Genomic DNA, 13,644 nt, shown 5'->3' with positions numbered 1-13,644 from the left:
ACTCAGCCACTGGAACTTTGTCCTGACACCCCTGCTCATGACAGCTTCTGTTTGAAAGGAAGGCGCATCTTCCTTCATTCTCTAATGACTGTTCTGTTATCATATAGAATTAAGTAAATAACCAGACTACAGGACTCAAAAGCTAAAAAAGACTTAAAAGACTGAGGAACCATCTTTATTCAAGTACCACACTCAGCCCGAATTACTCCACTCTCGCTAGTACAAAAGGTGAAGCAAGACGCTGGTTGTGGAGATGAGGGCGTGGGTGGTAGGTGCCTTTACAGTAGAAACTCTAATGGTCTAATCAGTGGTTCTTAAAGTGTGCTCTGGGGATCTACTCTTTCAGGGCATCTGTGAGGTCAAAACTAGTGTCATGATATTAACATTAACTGCCCTTTTCATGCTCATCTCCCACAAGTGTACAGAATTTTCTAGAGGTCACGCGACACAATGTTCACAAGAGGTTGAATGCAGAAGCAGATATGAGATCTAATTGTCTTCTATTAAGGCAAACATTAAAGAAATTTGCAAAACTGTAAAACAACGCCACTCTTTTCACTAAAATATTTTGTTAATTCAAGTAAAAATGTTAACATGAATAAAATCATTATTTTAAAATCAGGTAATACATATTTTTAAAATTTTAATTTCTAATATGGTAAATATTTGTAAGTATGACCCACAAAAACAAAAGCTCTTTGGTATCCTTAATTTGTAAATGAGTCATGAGACCAAAGGTTTCACAACTGTTGCCTTAGGTCTATGCAGTAACATTCCTTCTGCTAGCATTAAGAAATCTCTGCTTCCAGGGCTGTGATGGCAAGGCACTGTGCTCCCTTGCTCAAACCACAGCCTTCAGATGTCACTAAATCCACACCAAACTAGTAGCTAGCACAGATCTCCCACAGCCTATGTTCAGGGCTTTTCCGCAGAATACCCTTCCCACCCCTCCCAAGTGCAAATCACGTTATGTGTGAAGCCCAAACCCCACCCGCTGTCATGAACCAACTCCACTCAGTGGGATGTTTTAGTAAAGAATAAAACTTGTTTTGTAACCTAAATAAAACTTAAACAAACTCTCTGTTAACATGATGTTAAAATGGCTGGACAGGTTTTCAATGAATTTGATGGGAATGCTTAGGATGATGGTCTGAATTAAAATATGTTATGTGGTATGCGTAAAATTCACATTGGAGCCATCTGAAAAAGACAGGGATTCATCCTCTAGCTGAAACTGAGAAGTTTTTTGTTTTTTTTTTTTTCTCTACCGAACTCTGGAGGGAATTTTTGGATGGCCAACCAGAAACACAAGATAGCGCGTGTATCAAATTCTGTTTTGGATTGGCTGGGGTAGGAGGGCAGTGGAAAGAGATAATATCCATCCAGAACATTTGAAACTGAGGTATGAGATCTACATTACAAGTGACTGAAACGTGTCACAGATGGTAAAATGCCATCGATGGAGAAGATGCACGCTGGTTTCAAATACTATGCCCCCTCGTTCCAACTGAAGCAGCCGCTCCATGCTGCTTCTTACCTGAAAAACTTCACATAACATGCCTTCATGTACCAAGTGCCGGCAGGGGTTTATTTGGTGACGGTTAATGATTCTCTCAAACAATACAGGGCAGGCCAGCTAGTTTATTCATAATAATGTAAACCTTAGATCTCTGGCTTAACAATGACATAAGGAACCCTGAAAGACACAATAAACTTGTGTTAAATCAGAGACAGTTTAAATCAGTCATAGAACTTCTAAAATTCTGGGCTGGCAACTACAGCATGACGAATGTTCAGTCCAATTACAAAACGTTTCATTTTCCTGGGCTGACAAATCTTAAACAGATCTGAAAAATGCAATGCTTTACTTGTAGCCTTTTACCATATACCCATCGCTACCAGTCAAGTAATTATGGTTTCTTCATCTCCCAGAAACTTTTCTAAAGAAGAGGGATTTTCCTTTGATCTGCTCACCTTGGTGCGTATGTAAGAATGCAGAGAGTAAGTTTAAAGAACGAAGATGAATGAAGATGCCAAGAAAAGTTTTTATTGCAAGCACAGTGAGCAGAAGGAGACGTCTTCTCACATAACGTGGCTGCAAGGTCTGCCATTAACTAAATCTGACAACCCTTCATTGGTTTAAAGCATAGGACTTAGCTTCTTGCTATCAGGTGTACATCATTTCTGCCATGTGGGACATTTTCTTGGGAATATACAAGTAATATTCCATGTAGCCTGACAGGTCCTCAATGGTCACATCATCCACATAGACTCGAGCTTGCTCAGAACAGGAGCGGGGAGAGCCAGACAGAGTTCTGGTGTGGAGCGACTGAGAGTAGTCCTCAAGCATGGATCTTCTTTCTGGGGCCAAGGGAGGGACACTCTGCAGGCCTGAAAAGGAATACACTTCCATATCATGCCATCTCTTACACTGGCACTCCTTGCCTATGCATGCACATGGCTTGCCCTGGTTTAGCCTGGAAACGGATTGAAAGTCAGAGAGATCATTGGCCTTGAGACTTGCTTGGGAGACTTGGGTAGCATCAGAGGAGTCTTCCTTCTTACTCTCTGATGGGAGCCTGGGAACCGAAGTTCTCAAAGGCTCAACGACTGCCCCTGTGAGATTAGTATTGAGAGAAGTAGAGCATTCTCCTGCAGTGAACTCTTTAGGGGTGGAAATTCCCAGCCCACTGCTGCTATCAGGGGAGTCAGTCTGGCTTTTGTGCTTGAGCTGGCTGCTGGAAGAAGAAGCTATTGTACTGCAATGTATAAACTTTGGAGGATGAAGGACAGGAGACTTAGAACGTCGACGACGCTGGGTTCTCACTGCTCCTCGTGAAGACTTCCTTGTAGACCTAAGAGGAAAAACAGTGCACAAAAAGATGTTGGGACACGCAGCTCTCCTAAAAGGATTCTTTGTGATAGCTGGAAATTTACCTCCTCTCCTGAGTCTGAGGTCCTAAGTTTCCCCCCAAGTGATATGCCTATCTCTGTTTTCAAGCTGCCTAAGTCTGCATCTCAAAAACTTCAACAACTCCTTATTAACAAGCTACAGAAATAGCAGAGGTAAAGGGTAGTTTTTAATTGCATTTCTTGGGCCAAACATTGGGTGCAGAACACTTCCTGGTCCCAACCCTTGGCCTGGGAACCATCAGCCACTGCGTCTGGAAAAGCCCCCGCCCCAAGCACCTGATGCTGTAAAGCCAAGTGTTGTGCTCTGTGCTCTGAACACAGAAGCTTCTATACCACTGTGTGCAGCTGACGGCGCAGACGGCCACTGTGTCATGATGTCATGGTTACCACACAGAGCAGAGACTTAGGATTCATTTCTACCACTGGGAACAGATGACGAATAAATTTAGACTCCCTCAAGTTTTCAGATATTGGGAATTACCAGACGCTCTACATAACTTTTAATAAGATATTTAAATAAATAAAAGAGCTGAGCAAAGGGGAAAAAAAAGAGAGAAAGTGACTCAAAACTGCAAACAGAACCAAAAAGAACTTAAAAAAAAAAAAAAGTTTGAAATTAAATTAAATGGCTGGGCCAAACAGAATAGAGCTAAGGAAAGAAATACTGAACTGGAAGATAAATCTGAATTATTTCTAACGGAGTTCAGCCAATTGTAGTCTGTGGGTCAAAACTGGCTGTTTTCATACAGCCCCCAGATACTGCTCCTGTGGACTAGCACTGTGAGCCAGAGACCAGGCAGGGTATCCCCGTTCACCCGGTTCTCTACTCCCTGTGCCTGCCTTCCTGACCAGATGCATCACACCATGGCCAAGGTCCCATGCTGGTACCATCTACATGCTGGGGCTCTGCTGCCAGCAACCGCCAGTACCTGAGAGGCGGAATCTCAGTTCAAGAGTCTGGCTTATGCGGGGCTCTCTGGAGGAAATAAGGGCATGCTGGAATCTGGGTGCCACCAGGGCACAGGGTAAAACTGACTCCAGTATTGTCATCCATCCTCCCACCCCACCTGGCTCATCATTTCACTCTGAAACTAAGCAACTGAACACAAAGTGTGTCCACCAGCCAGGACAGTGTGCATCAGGCAAATGGGGCAGGGCAGAAATTTTCTCGCTTATATCCATACCTACATAACATCCTTGAATCTCACCTCTTGGCCTCCAACCCTAAAATATTTACTATCTGGCCCTTTACAAAAAAAGTCTGCCTACCCCTGACCTCCTCCTCCTCTATCCCTGACTTGGAAAAAATGTAAAAGAAGTTAAAAAAATATGTAAGATAGAGTAAGAAATCTGGCGTTTCCCAAGGAAAAACTATAGAGCACGGAGGACAAGTGATTTCTGAAGAGCTAAGGACTGAGAAATTTTCTGAACTGATGAAAGAGATCTACAGATATAGGCAGCACCGTGAAACAGGACAAATAAAAGAGCAGTCTGCATCTAGTCCACTGTAGCAAGACTGTAGATTCTGCAAAACTGGAACATCTTAAAAGCAGCCAGAGACTAGACAGATTATTCCCAAAATGAGGAATGGTAAGACTGAAGGTAGGCTTTTCAACATCAATAATGAAGCCAGAAGACAATGAGTATCTTCCAGGGATATGAGAAAATAACTCAATCTAGAACTAGGACTTCAGACATATCAAATCAGGTGTATCTTTCAAGACCAAGGATGAAACAAAGACGTTTTCAGATAAATGAAAGTATATTTACCAAGAGAACGTGATGTTATACAAGGAGGGGGCACCACTGAAATTCACTGTATGGGGAGTTCTACAAGAGACCCTATTTATTAACAACAGACCTTTGTTAAAGGAATTTCTAAAGAAAGTACTTTAGGAAGAAAGAAAGGCAAGGCTTCCTATATGGAAGGTCTGAGATGCAATAATGGTGAGCAAAGAAACTAAATGAGATAAACAAACACTATTTAAATAATAAAATAAAACCTATTTGTGAGATTAAAAAGAAGCGAGAAAAGTAAAATATTGGGCTACTGCACATGGAAGTTAGGAGGTCAGAGTAAAAAGATTGTACGGAGGGTTAAAATACAGCTGACACTTGAACGAGAAGGGTTTAAACTGTGTGGGCCCGCTTACACGCATGGATTTTCTACTGTTTTTCACCCCTAACCCCTGTGTTGTTCAAGGGTCACTGGAATAACTTTTGTCTTTGTTAACAAGCACGTACGGTGGAATTCCAAGGCTAACTACTAAAAGAATAGAAACAGCATATAATTTCCAAGCCAGGAGAAGGAAAAGTGATGGGGAAAAAAAACAAAAAAGCCATTTCAAACAACTTTTTAAAAGGAGGGGAGAAGAACAAAGAGGGAAGGATGGAAGAGTAAAAAAACAAAAAACAAACACAAAGAAGTAGAACAAATAGCGTAGAGTGGCAGAAACAAGTCTACATGTATCACTCAATAATCAAAATCAATGTAAATGCACTGAACTCAACTTAGATTGTCAAAATGAATAAAACAAAATGGGCCCTATATATTTATGAGACACATCTAAAATTTTTTAAACACACAATGGTTGAAAATAGAAGATAAAAGATGATATAATAGGCAAATGTCAACAAAAAGACAACTGGACTAATATACTAATTCTGAAAAAAATAGACTTTAAGACAGTACCCATTACGAGGAATTAAGAATGTCACTTACATCATTAAAAATCTCAATTCATCAGAAGAAAACATTCTAAACTGGGATGAACCGAGACTGTATAAACCCAACAAAATGGCTTCAAAATACATAAAATAAAAATGTTTAAGAGGAAAACAGACAAATTCACTCCCATATGGAAGATTTCAACATACATCTCCCAATTATTAACAGACTAGAAAAAATTATTGAAAAAATATTTAAATAATACATTTAAAAGCTTGATTTAATGGACATAAAAGAAACCCGAGAATGACTAGAGAAGACTCATTCTTCTCAAACACACACAGGACACTTATAAAAATTGACTACGAACCTAACCACCCAGCAAGTCTCAGCATATTCTCAATGGAGAAGAATGGCTCATCCCTAATCATTGGGTTTGGAGCTCTGCTTCTAACATACTCTTTTCTGGATACTCCGGGAAGTCCTACAGTAGTTTAAAGTATTGGGAGAAAAGCCACCCGCGGCGAGCAGCTCTTACCCGTGCCAACCGTCTTTAGGTGCACAGGAGGTTTTCGGTTTGGCGTCGTCCGCCGCCGCTCTGACGGGCGCTCTGGCACTTGTGCCTTCTCCGACAGACAGAGATGCTACGGACCTGGAGAAACAACAAAGTTTACAGCTTACAGAAAACCGAAAGGAGGAGAATTTACGGCTCTCACCAACTCAAACACAACTTGCATTAATACCTTTCTCTGTCGTTGGGGTTTCTCAAAGAATTTCTTACCTTTCAGAGTAAATTTCCCTCCAAAACCAAATTTAGGGGATCCCTACAAGCCCACAGTTGCAGAGTCATAAGCCAAAGAGTAATTCTTAAGTATGATCAGCAGCAGGATATAAATAGACTTTTAGGCTGTTTATCTGGGCCAGATAAGGCCTTATGTCCACAGAGAACCCTAATGACAGTGACCACTTATTTTATGTGGGCAAATCAGAGTCATGAGAACTAAGCTGAGGAGCAAAAACTTCAGGAGACTCCCTCTAACTTAAAAAGGAATATTTTTGACAACTAAAAAACTGGAAATATTACTGCAAGTTAAATCTTTGCAACTTAAAATTGCAGACGTAATAATGGTTCCCAGTAAAGAAGATGAAAAAATTTGAGAGAAAAAAAAGAGTGTCTATAATCTCACGACCCAGAGATTTACAACATTAACATTCTGGTATAAATCCTTGCAGATCTTTTCGATATACACACAAACACACACTAGGCTCCTACTATACATGCTGTGGTATTAGTAACAATCCTTTAGAAAAGACACTTTAACCTACTAAATAAAAGAATGCTCACTGAAATTAATTTAAAATAAAAATAGGAATAACCTAAATGCCCAGTAGAAAATAGAAAATACTACATTATATAAATGATGATGCATCTAGTCAATGGAATATTCGAAGTTTATTAAAAATTAAGTGTACAAAGAACTTGAATGACACAAGAGAATGCTTATAACATTAAGAGAAAACAGCATTAGATAAACAACTATACATGTATTATGATCTCAACTATGTCAAAAAAATGTATGGTGTTAAGTACAGATGGCCTAGATTGTTAGGAGCAGTTACGGTAAATTGAGATTTTTACTTTTTGTTTTGTGACTTTTTCTGTAATAAGCACTGTATTATTTTATAATCAGATAAAAAGGACTATGTTGTTTTCTCATAAATATAGAGAGATTTATCCTGATAAGACAAATTACCATTGGGAATCAAAACCTGTTGAACAGGATCATATTAAATTCCTGGCAAGGCTTGGTTAGTTTATGAGTCAGTACCTCAGATGTCCCATTTATAAATCAGCAACAATATGAAACAACTAGAACCATATGATACATTACACAAGTCTTATTCTGCTTAGTCATGGTAATGACTCACCCCTTCTTCTCTTATTTGGTTTTTTCAAATGTTCTCTACTCCCCTTCCCTTTCTATAACTTTACTCCAAGCAGATCACATACTACAAGGTTGCAGTATCTGACCACAGGTGATATGGTAAGATATAAAATCTTCAAAGGTGCTGTTGTTGTTTTTGTTTTTAATGTTCCAGGAAATTTTTAGGGATACTGAAATAGTTTAATTTTATGTTCCAACTTCCTAAAACACCAGGAAAGAATACCGTGTACGAAGAGTTACTCATATGTATTTATATATGCTAAGGAATTTGTATGTGTATACACATTCCTAGCATTCTCCTCATTAAAAAAATTATTTCTATACCAGAAATCACAACGGAATGTGACCATAACCTGGAACTATCTATTTCTCTGCTTTGTTTTTATTTCCCAAAATGACTTAAAAATTACTAATCAATTTAAATGGCAAGATAACCATATCAGAAAAGCCACTGGGAGGAAAGAGATACTTATTTGAAGCAAATGGGAGCACCATTAACAGTTCTTGTGCAAACCCATTAGTATAAATCTTCTCACCTGGTAGGCCATAAATAAATAAATAAACAAAACCAGAAAAAACAAACAGCTATAACAGCAACTAATTTTTACTATGTGCCAACTACTGTGTGCAACTCTTCCTGGTATCTTCAAGGTATCATAAAAAGGAATGGTTAAGAGCACAGGTTCTGGAGGCAAATTGGGTTCAAATCCTGACTCTACCACTTCTCACCAATGTGGCCTTTAGCCAGTGACCTAATTCATCTGCAGCTCATCTGTAAACTGGAATAACTATTGTATCTATCTTCTAAATTGGCAGTGAGGATTAAATAACATGTATAGATATTTAAGCTAGTGTCTAGGGCATAGAAGTGGGTAATAAACCTCAGTGATTATTACTTGGTGTGAAGTGTTCCACTCTGAGCTTCCAGGGTTTATTTTCCATTCATGAAAAGAAATATTCCTGTGTCTATCAGAGATTCAAGATTTCTTCTGGCCTGGGGTGAAGAATGGAGATGAAAAGAGTCTTGCACAGAACATTTTGCAATGGGCGAAATATTAACATTCAGACAGCAGCTGGTCTGCAGGTGCTCTAATTAGTTTGGCGAAAGGGTCCAAGATTATTGATCGCAGTGACAGAACCCTAATGAATAGAGGTTTCCATAGTGATAGACTCAGCAATCAGAGCATATGAAATCAAGAATGTCTGTGGATTTCTATGGAGCCAATTCACTTTTAGGGAAAAACACTGTGATTCCCTAGAGATGTATGAGGAAATTCCTGATGGGATACTGCTTGATAATTCTGATTCAAGAGTGAGGTGGGGAACCCTCCTCAAAACTAAGGGAAACCAAAACACCCAACATGGGAGTACAAATGAGCTGCCACTTTTCAAAAGTGAACATTAAGAGTTTCTTTTGTAAGTAAAATAATGCTGTGCAAAATTCTGTAGAATGTCACACTATTAACATTTTCATTTTTTATGAATAATGAGAAATTTTAGGAGAGCATGAGAACTTCTTCAGTGGAAAAGGCTATTTAAATCTAGTAAACAATTCCCAAATAACATATTACATATTTAATTACCCTGATGCATCCACTCTTAATTTCTTGAAAGCAGTTTGTAGACTCTCCTCTTCTCCATCCTTGGCTTCAGATTTCATTGTGAAAGTTTTTACACTACTATGGATGTTGCCGTTAATACTAAAAAATAAAATAAAAATAAAATGAGCAAAGTGAAAACAGTAGGTTCAAAGTATACCTTTTGTTAAAAATCTATATTCCTGATACCATTACTACTTGTTAGGGAGAAAAAAGCAAATTGCTATTTCTAAAAGGAATTTTCAGTATAGACATTTGGGGACTATAGGTTTTATTTCTTAAGAAAAAAACAAATAAAATGATACAGAAACATGTATTTATTGGAATATATTTTTTTACTGAAGTACAGTTGACATATTATATTAGTTTCAGATGTACAACATAGTGATTCAACAATTCTGTATCCTACTCAATTATTATGGTAGAATTTAAACTGTCCGAATACTTGATGCCAATATCCTATTACACAGCTCTGAAAACTAGATCACCTGAAATTTATGTTTAAGTATAGTTTTTAACAAGGGGTAAAAATCTGTCCAGTTGTAGAGGTCCAGAAACCTACAGACAAAATGAACTTTGCACCAAAAATAAAAGGAAAAAGCCCAACTACAGCATTCTGATCTTTTAAAATGATACTGAATATTTGTGTAGTCCAGCCCTAACAATGCCCGTTAAGTATAACTTCATGACACATGACAGCATTTCTCTAAAGCAGTTCTGACCCATATCAATATTCATATTCATATAAATATTCATACTCAGATATCAAGATGTTACCATTGTTAAAACAGGATTACAAATATGTTTCAATGATTACTGATTATTCCACACTCTTACCAATAAGGTTGATACCTTCATTTTTTAGCTTCAAATTATTTTAATTATTATACAAGAAAAATAGAAAATAAATGAACTATGCATGCAACTTGAAAAGATAAAACTTTGCCAAAAGAAAAAGGTGGAAAGTAAAAAAATATACATATTTTTCTCTAGATACACCTTTAAATACACCCCACTTAATTAACCAGTTTGATTAATGGAACTTCTCCATTCTTCCACCTTGGTTTTTATATTTAAACAAAGAAAAGGGGAACGGAGCCAATCAGAGCAATAAGAGACACAACAGAGAAGCAGAGAAGTCTGTCAATAAACCCTTTGAAATCTAGATTCCTGATTTTTTCACTAAGGTAATAAATTAGTTAACATCAAATCTGAACAAATATTAAGTATCCATGAATGTATCACAGGGCCTCAGAAAGAAAAAAAGTAAAACAAAAACCAGAAGATGGTAGATTTTGAAGCAAAGGATTAACTTTACCTTTTCCTTATTTCTAACTTGCTATAACCCCATCTAACCCCCTTCCCTCCCTTCCGCCCCCCCCAGGCACTCTCAGAAGGAGCAGTGCCTCTCTGTGAACCCTTATAACTTCTCTGATTCCTCATCTGCTCATTTCTCAGAGGTGAGTTTTAGGGTATTGTGAGACCTCTAATATTCCAAAGGTCAGGGTGTCATAATATGTTTGATATAATGTAATCATAGTGTACCAGTGGCAGAATAAAGCAGCAAGGAATTAACACTAATCATTTCATTTCATTTATTTATTTACTTACATGTAGAAGAAGGTATTTTAGGCAGATCTCTCTGGCAAACACTGAAAACGGTCTCCAAAGAATTCAGCTAGCTTTTACTGCAACTTCTTAAATCAAAAAATTTAAACACACTCCCCACATATATCTTGCTGGTTAATTTAACCAGCACCTCGACTTGAGGAAACATTATTAATTCCATATTTTGCTGGTTTCTAATGCTTTTGGATTTAGAGGGGGATCCTCTCCCAGATACCCACTAATACCCTATATATCTGGGGAAGAGGTAAGCAAAGATAACACATCCTATCCTAATATTTTTGGAAGCTCCACAGTACCTAAAAGAGTGCTACTATAAATTATAAACAAATTATTCCTGCTGGCAGAACTAAACTGAAGTTTGGCTTACAGTTTTCCTCAATTACTTTATGACCAGCCAGTCAAATGCTCACACTATTTGCTCTTACAGAGTTAAAGACATCTGAAGATAGTCTTCCCATTCCTGAAGACCCCACACAAACCCTTTTCTGGGTCTCTCTGGAAATCAGTACACATCACATCTAAACAGACACTGCTGAATCCTACAGGCAGAAATTCATTCCATCCACAAATATTTACAGAATTCCTACCATGTGCTGTAGCACTAGACTGGATGTTAGGGAGAGAAGGATAAACCTGACACATACTAGCACTGTGAACCGTATTCCTGTAAGAACTGGAATCTCATTCCTGCCCTAACACTGTGCTAAGAAGCTTTTGCACCCAGATATGTAATTTTTAATTATACAGTCCTAACTTAATTGCACTTCAGGTGACCTCTACGTGTTTATACAAACTTAGTTAACATTCTTGTTGACACACCAAAAGATCTATTATTTGAAAACCAAAAGAGACCAAAATAAAAACTCGCTATATTGTAAAACTTTAGGGATGAAGTTCTGTCTAAACTATTTTCAGATTTCCAATATTCCGATTATGCACCTTTTCCCTCTGTTATATTAACCCAGAGCAAAGGTGAGTCTTAGACATGACCTTAAGAGCTAAATCAGAGCATGTTTGTAATTAATTACAACGGGCTTATTACGTTCCTCTGTATCCTCTGTATCCTATCTTCCCATTCACTCAAATCAAGAGCTGTACAACTAACTCTGGGAAACATGTAACTGGTTTGCCCTTTTTCATTAATATTAAATTTATAGAAACATTTCTTGCCATTTTCACTGCAATGACTTCTTGAATGGACAATTCCCAAAGAGATTAAAGTTTGAAGGCTTATTAGAAGTTACTCTGTATTGTTTTAAGTTAAATCACAAGGGCCAATTTAACTTTGCCTCGGATTTTCCCAACCTTTCAAAAATGACAAGTAAAATTCTTCTAAGTTCCTCCATCAAAAGGGCAAATTCCTGGTTTTCTCTGAGTTTCAAAGAACAGCATGTGTCACAATCTTATTTATATCTTGTAGTTTTAAAACCATGACCTCTTAACCTCAAACCTGGATCCAAATTTCCAGGACCCTGAAAAGACCTGAGATGGATCAATAAAGGATTCCCGCGTAAGCGTGTCATCACAATGTTAAAGATTTAGAAACTTTCCCAGCCTCCCAGGAAGCGCGGAGTGCGGGCAAGAAAACCCTGTCCTGCAACCCCCGAAGACACAATCAAGTCTAGGTTGCAACTTTCGGCCCCCCAGACCAAAACACATTCCCATCCCTACACACTCTCTCACCCCCTACGCTCTCGATGTGGATGGAGGTAACGCACGGTGTTAATGCTGTCCCCTCGCCAGAGTCTGGACCGGTCGCAATTAAACGAGAAGGCAAAGGGTCAGAGATTGGGGGGGGGGGGGAGTGTTACTCGGGGAGTGGAGAGCTGTTTATTACGGCCTCCGCTCTGCCCGCCTAGGGTCTCCAGCTGGAAAGGTGCTTCTGCCGGATGCTCTCCGGCCAGAATGAGAGGCTGGAGTCGCGCGGAGGCGCAAGGGATGCAGGAGAAGGCGGGAGCGGAGCCGAAGAGGCAGCCAACGAGGCTGGGGCTCGGAAACAAGCGGGAAAGGGCGGGAAGGGGCAAAGGGCGGCCAAGGAAGGCGAAAAGGGGAAGCTACAGCAGGGCGGGAGCGGGCGGAGGGGCGGGACGCGGTGGGGAGCGCCGGGGCGCGGGAAGGGGAAAGAGACCGGAGCTTGGGCCGACCCAGGCCGCGGATGCCGAGGGGGCGCGGATGCCGAGGGGGCGCGGATGCCGAGGGGGCGCGGAGAGGCCCAGGCCCGGCCCGGCCCGGCCCAGGCAGTCAACGCCGGGGGGGACGACGCGACGAGAGGCGGGCGGGCCCAGGGGAAGCCGCCCGAGGCCAGGCCGGGCCCGCAGGCCGAAACGCGATGCCGCGGCCCCTCCCCGTCATGTCAAGGGACTCACCTCCTCGCAGCTGGGGCGCTCTGGGGATCCGGACCCGTCAGTTCAGATCGTCTCTCGCAGATCGCAGCGCCTGACTGACCCGGATCCAAACCCGCGGAGGGGCCAGCCCGCGCCTCCCAAGTCGCACTGAGCCTGCGTCACTCAGCCACGCGCTCCGCCCCTTGCTCATGCTCCTCCCACCCCAGTGACTCGGCAGCGCGACAGGCGGTGGCTGCGCAGGCGCGGGGCACCGGCCTTGCCTCTCAAATGCCCTGTACCCGCCCCTCTCGGAAGCACGTGCATGTACGTCATTTCCTGTTATTCTCCTCGCTTAATCCTCGGTGCTCCGCGGGTTCGCTGGGGACCGGAGTTTGGGGCGTGCCCGCTTCCTCTGTGTCAGGTGAGTGAGTAGGCGCTGTTCTTCGCAGTCGCCCAGTCGCCTCGCTTTCCAAGGTCTCCCTGGGTCTGTCGCTCGCCCTGGATTCGCCATGGCAACGGAAATTCCGGGGACCGAGTCCGGGGTAGGGGGATCTTCGCGGCACCGG

General features: G+C 40.8%; 1 protein-coding gene across 2 annotated transcripts; it reads right to left on the bottom strand.

Annotated features, from left to right (window-relative positions):
- Positions 1 to 1,621: 1,621 nt before the first annotated feature.
- On the bottom strand, positions 1,622 to 13,294 carry LOC111141452 (oxidative stress responsive serine rich 1). Of its 2 annotated transcripts, XM_022494019.1 has the most exons (4): positions 13,121 to 13,294; positions 9,111 to 9,227; positions 6,120 to 6,233; positions 1,622 to 2,855 (listed from the first exon to the last, which is right to left on the bottom strand). In XM_022494019.1, exons 2-4 carry the CDS (start codon positions 9,185 to 9,187, stop codon positions 2,168 to 2,170), a joined length of 879 nt encoding a protein of 292 aa, XP_022349727.1. In that variant the 5' UTR covers positions 9,188 to 9,227; positions 13,121 to 13,294; the 3' UTR covers positions 1,622 to 2,167. The 2 variants fall into 2 exon arrangements, with proteins under 2 accessions (XP_022349727.1, XP_022349728.1); XM_022494020.1 differs by lacking the exon at positions 13,121 to 13,294 and having other exon boundaries at positions 9,111 to 9,395.
- Between the last annotated feature and the right edge of the window lie 350 nt (positions 13,295 to 13,644).

Source organism: Enhydra lutris, unplaced genomic scaffold (assembly GCF_002288905.1).
Source record: "Enhydra lutris kenyoni isolate GAN:26980312 unplaced genomic scaffold, ASM228890v2 scaffoldscaffold6, whole genome shotgun sequence".
NCBI classification, from domain to species: domain Eukaryota; kingdom Metazoa; phylum Chordata; class Mammalia; order Carnivora; family Mustelidae; genus Enhydra; species Enhydra lutris.
The sequence above is the reverse complement of the archived record's forward strand: the minus strand, read 5'-3'. Positions and strand labels throughout refer to the sequence as shown.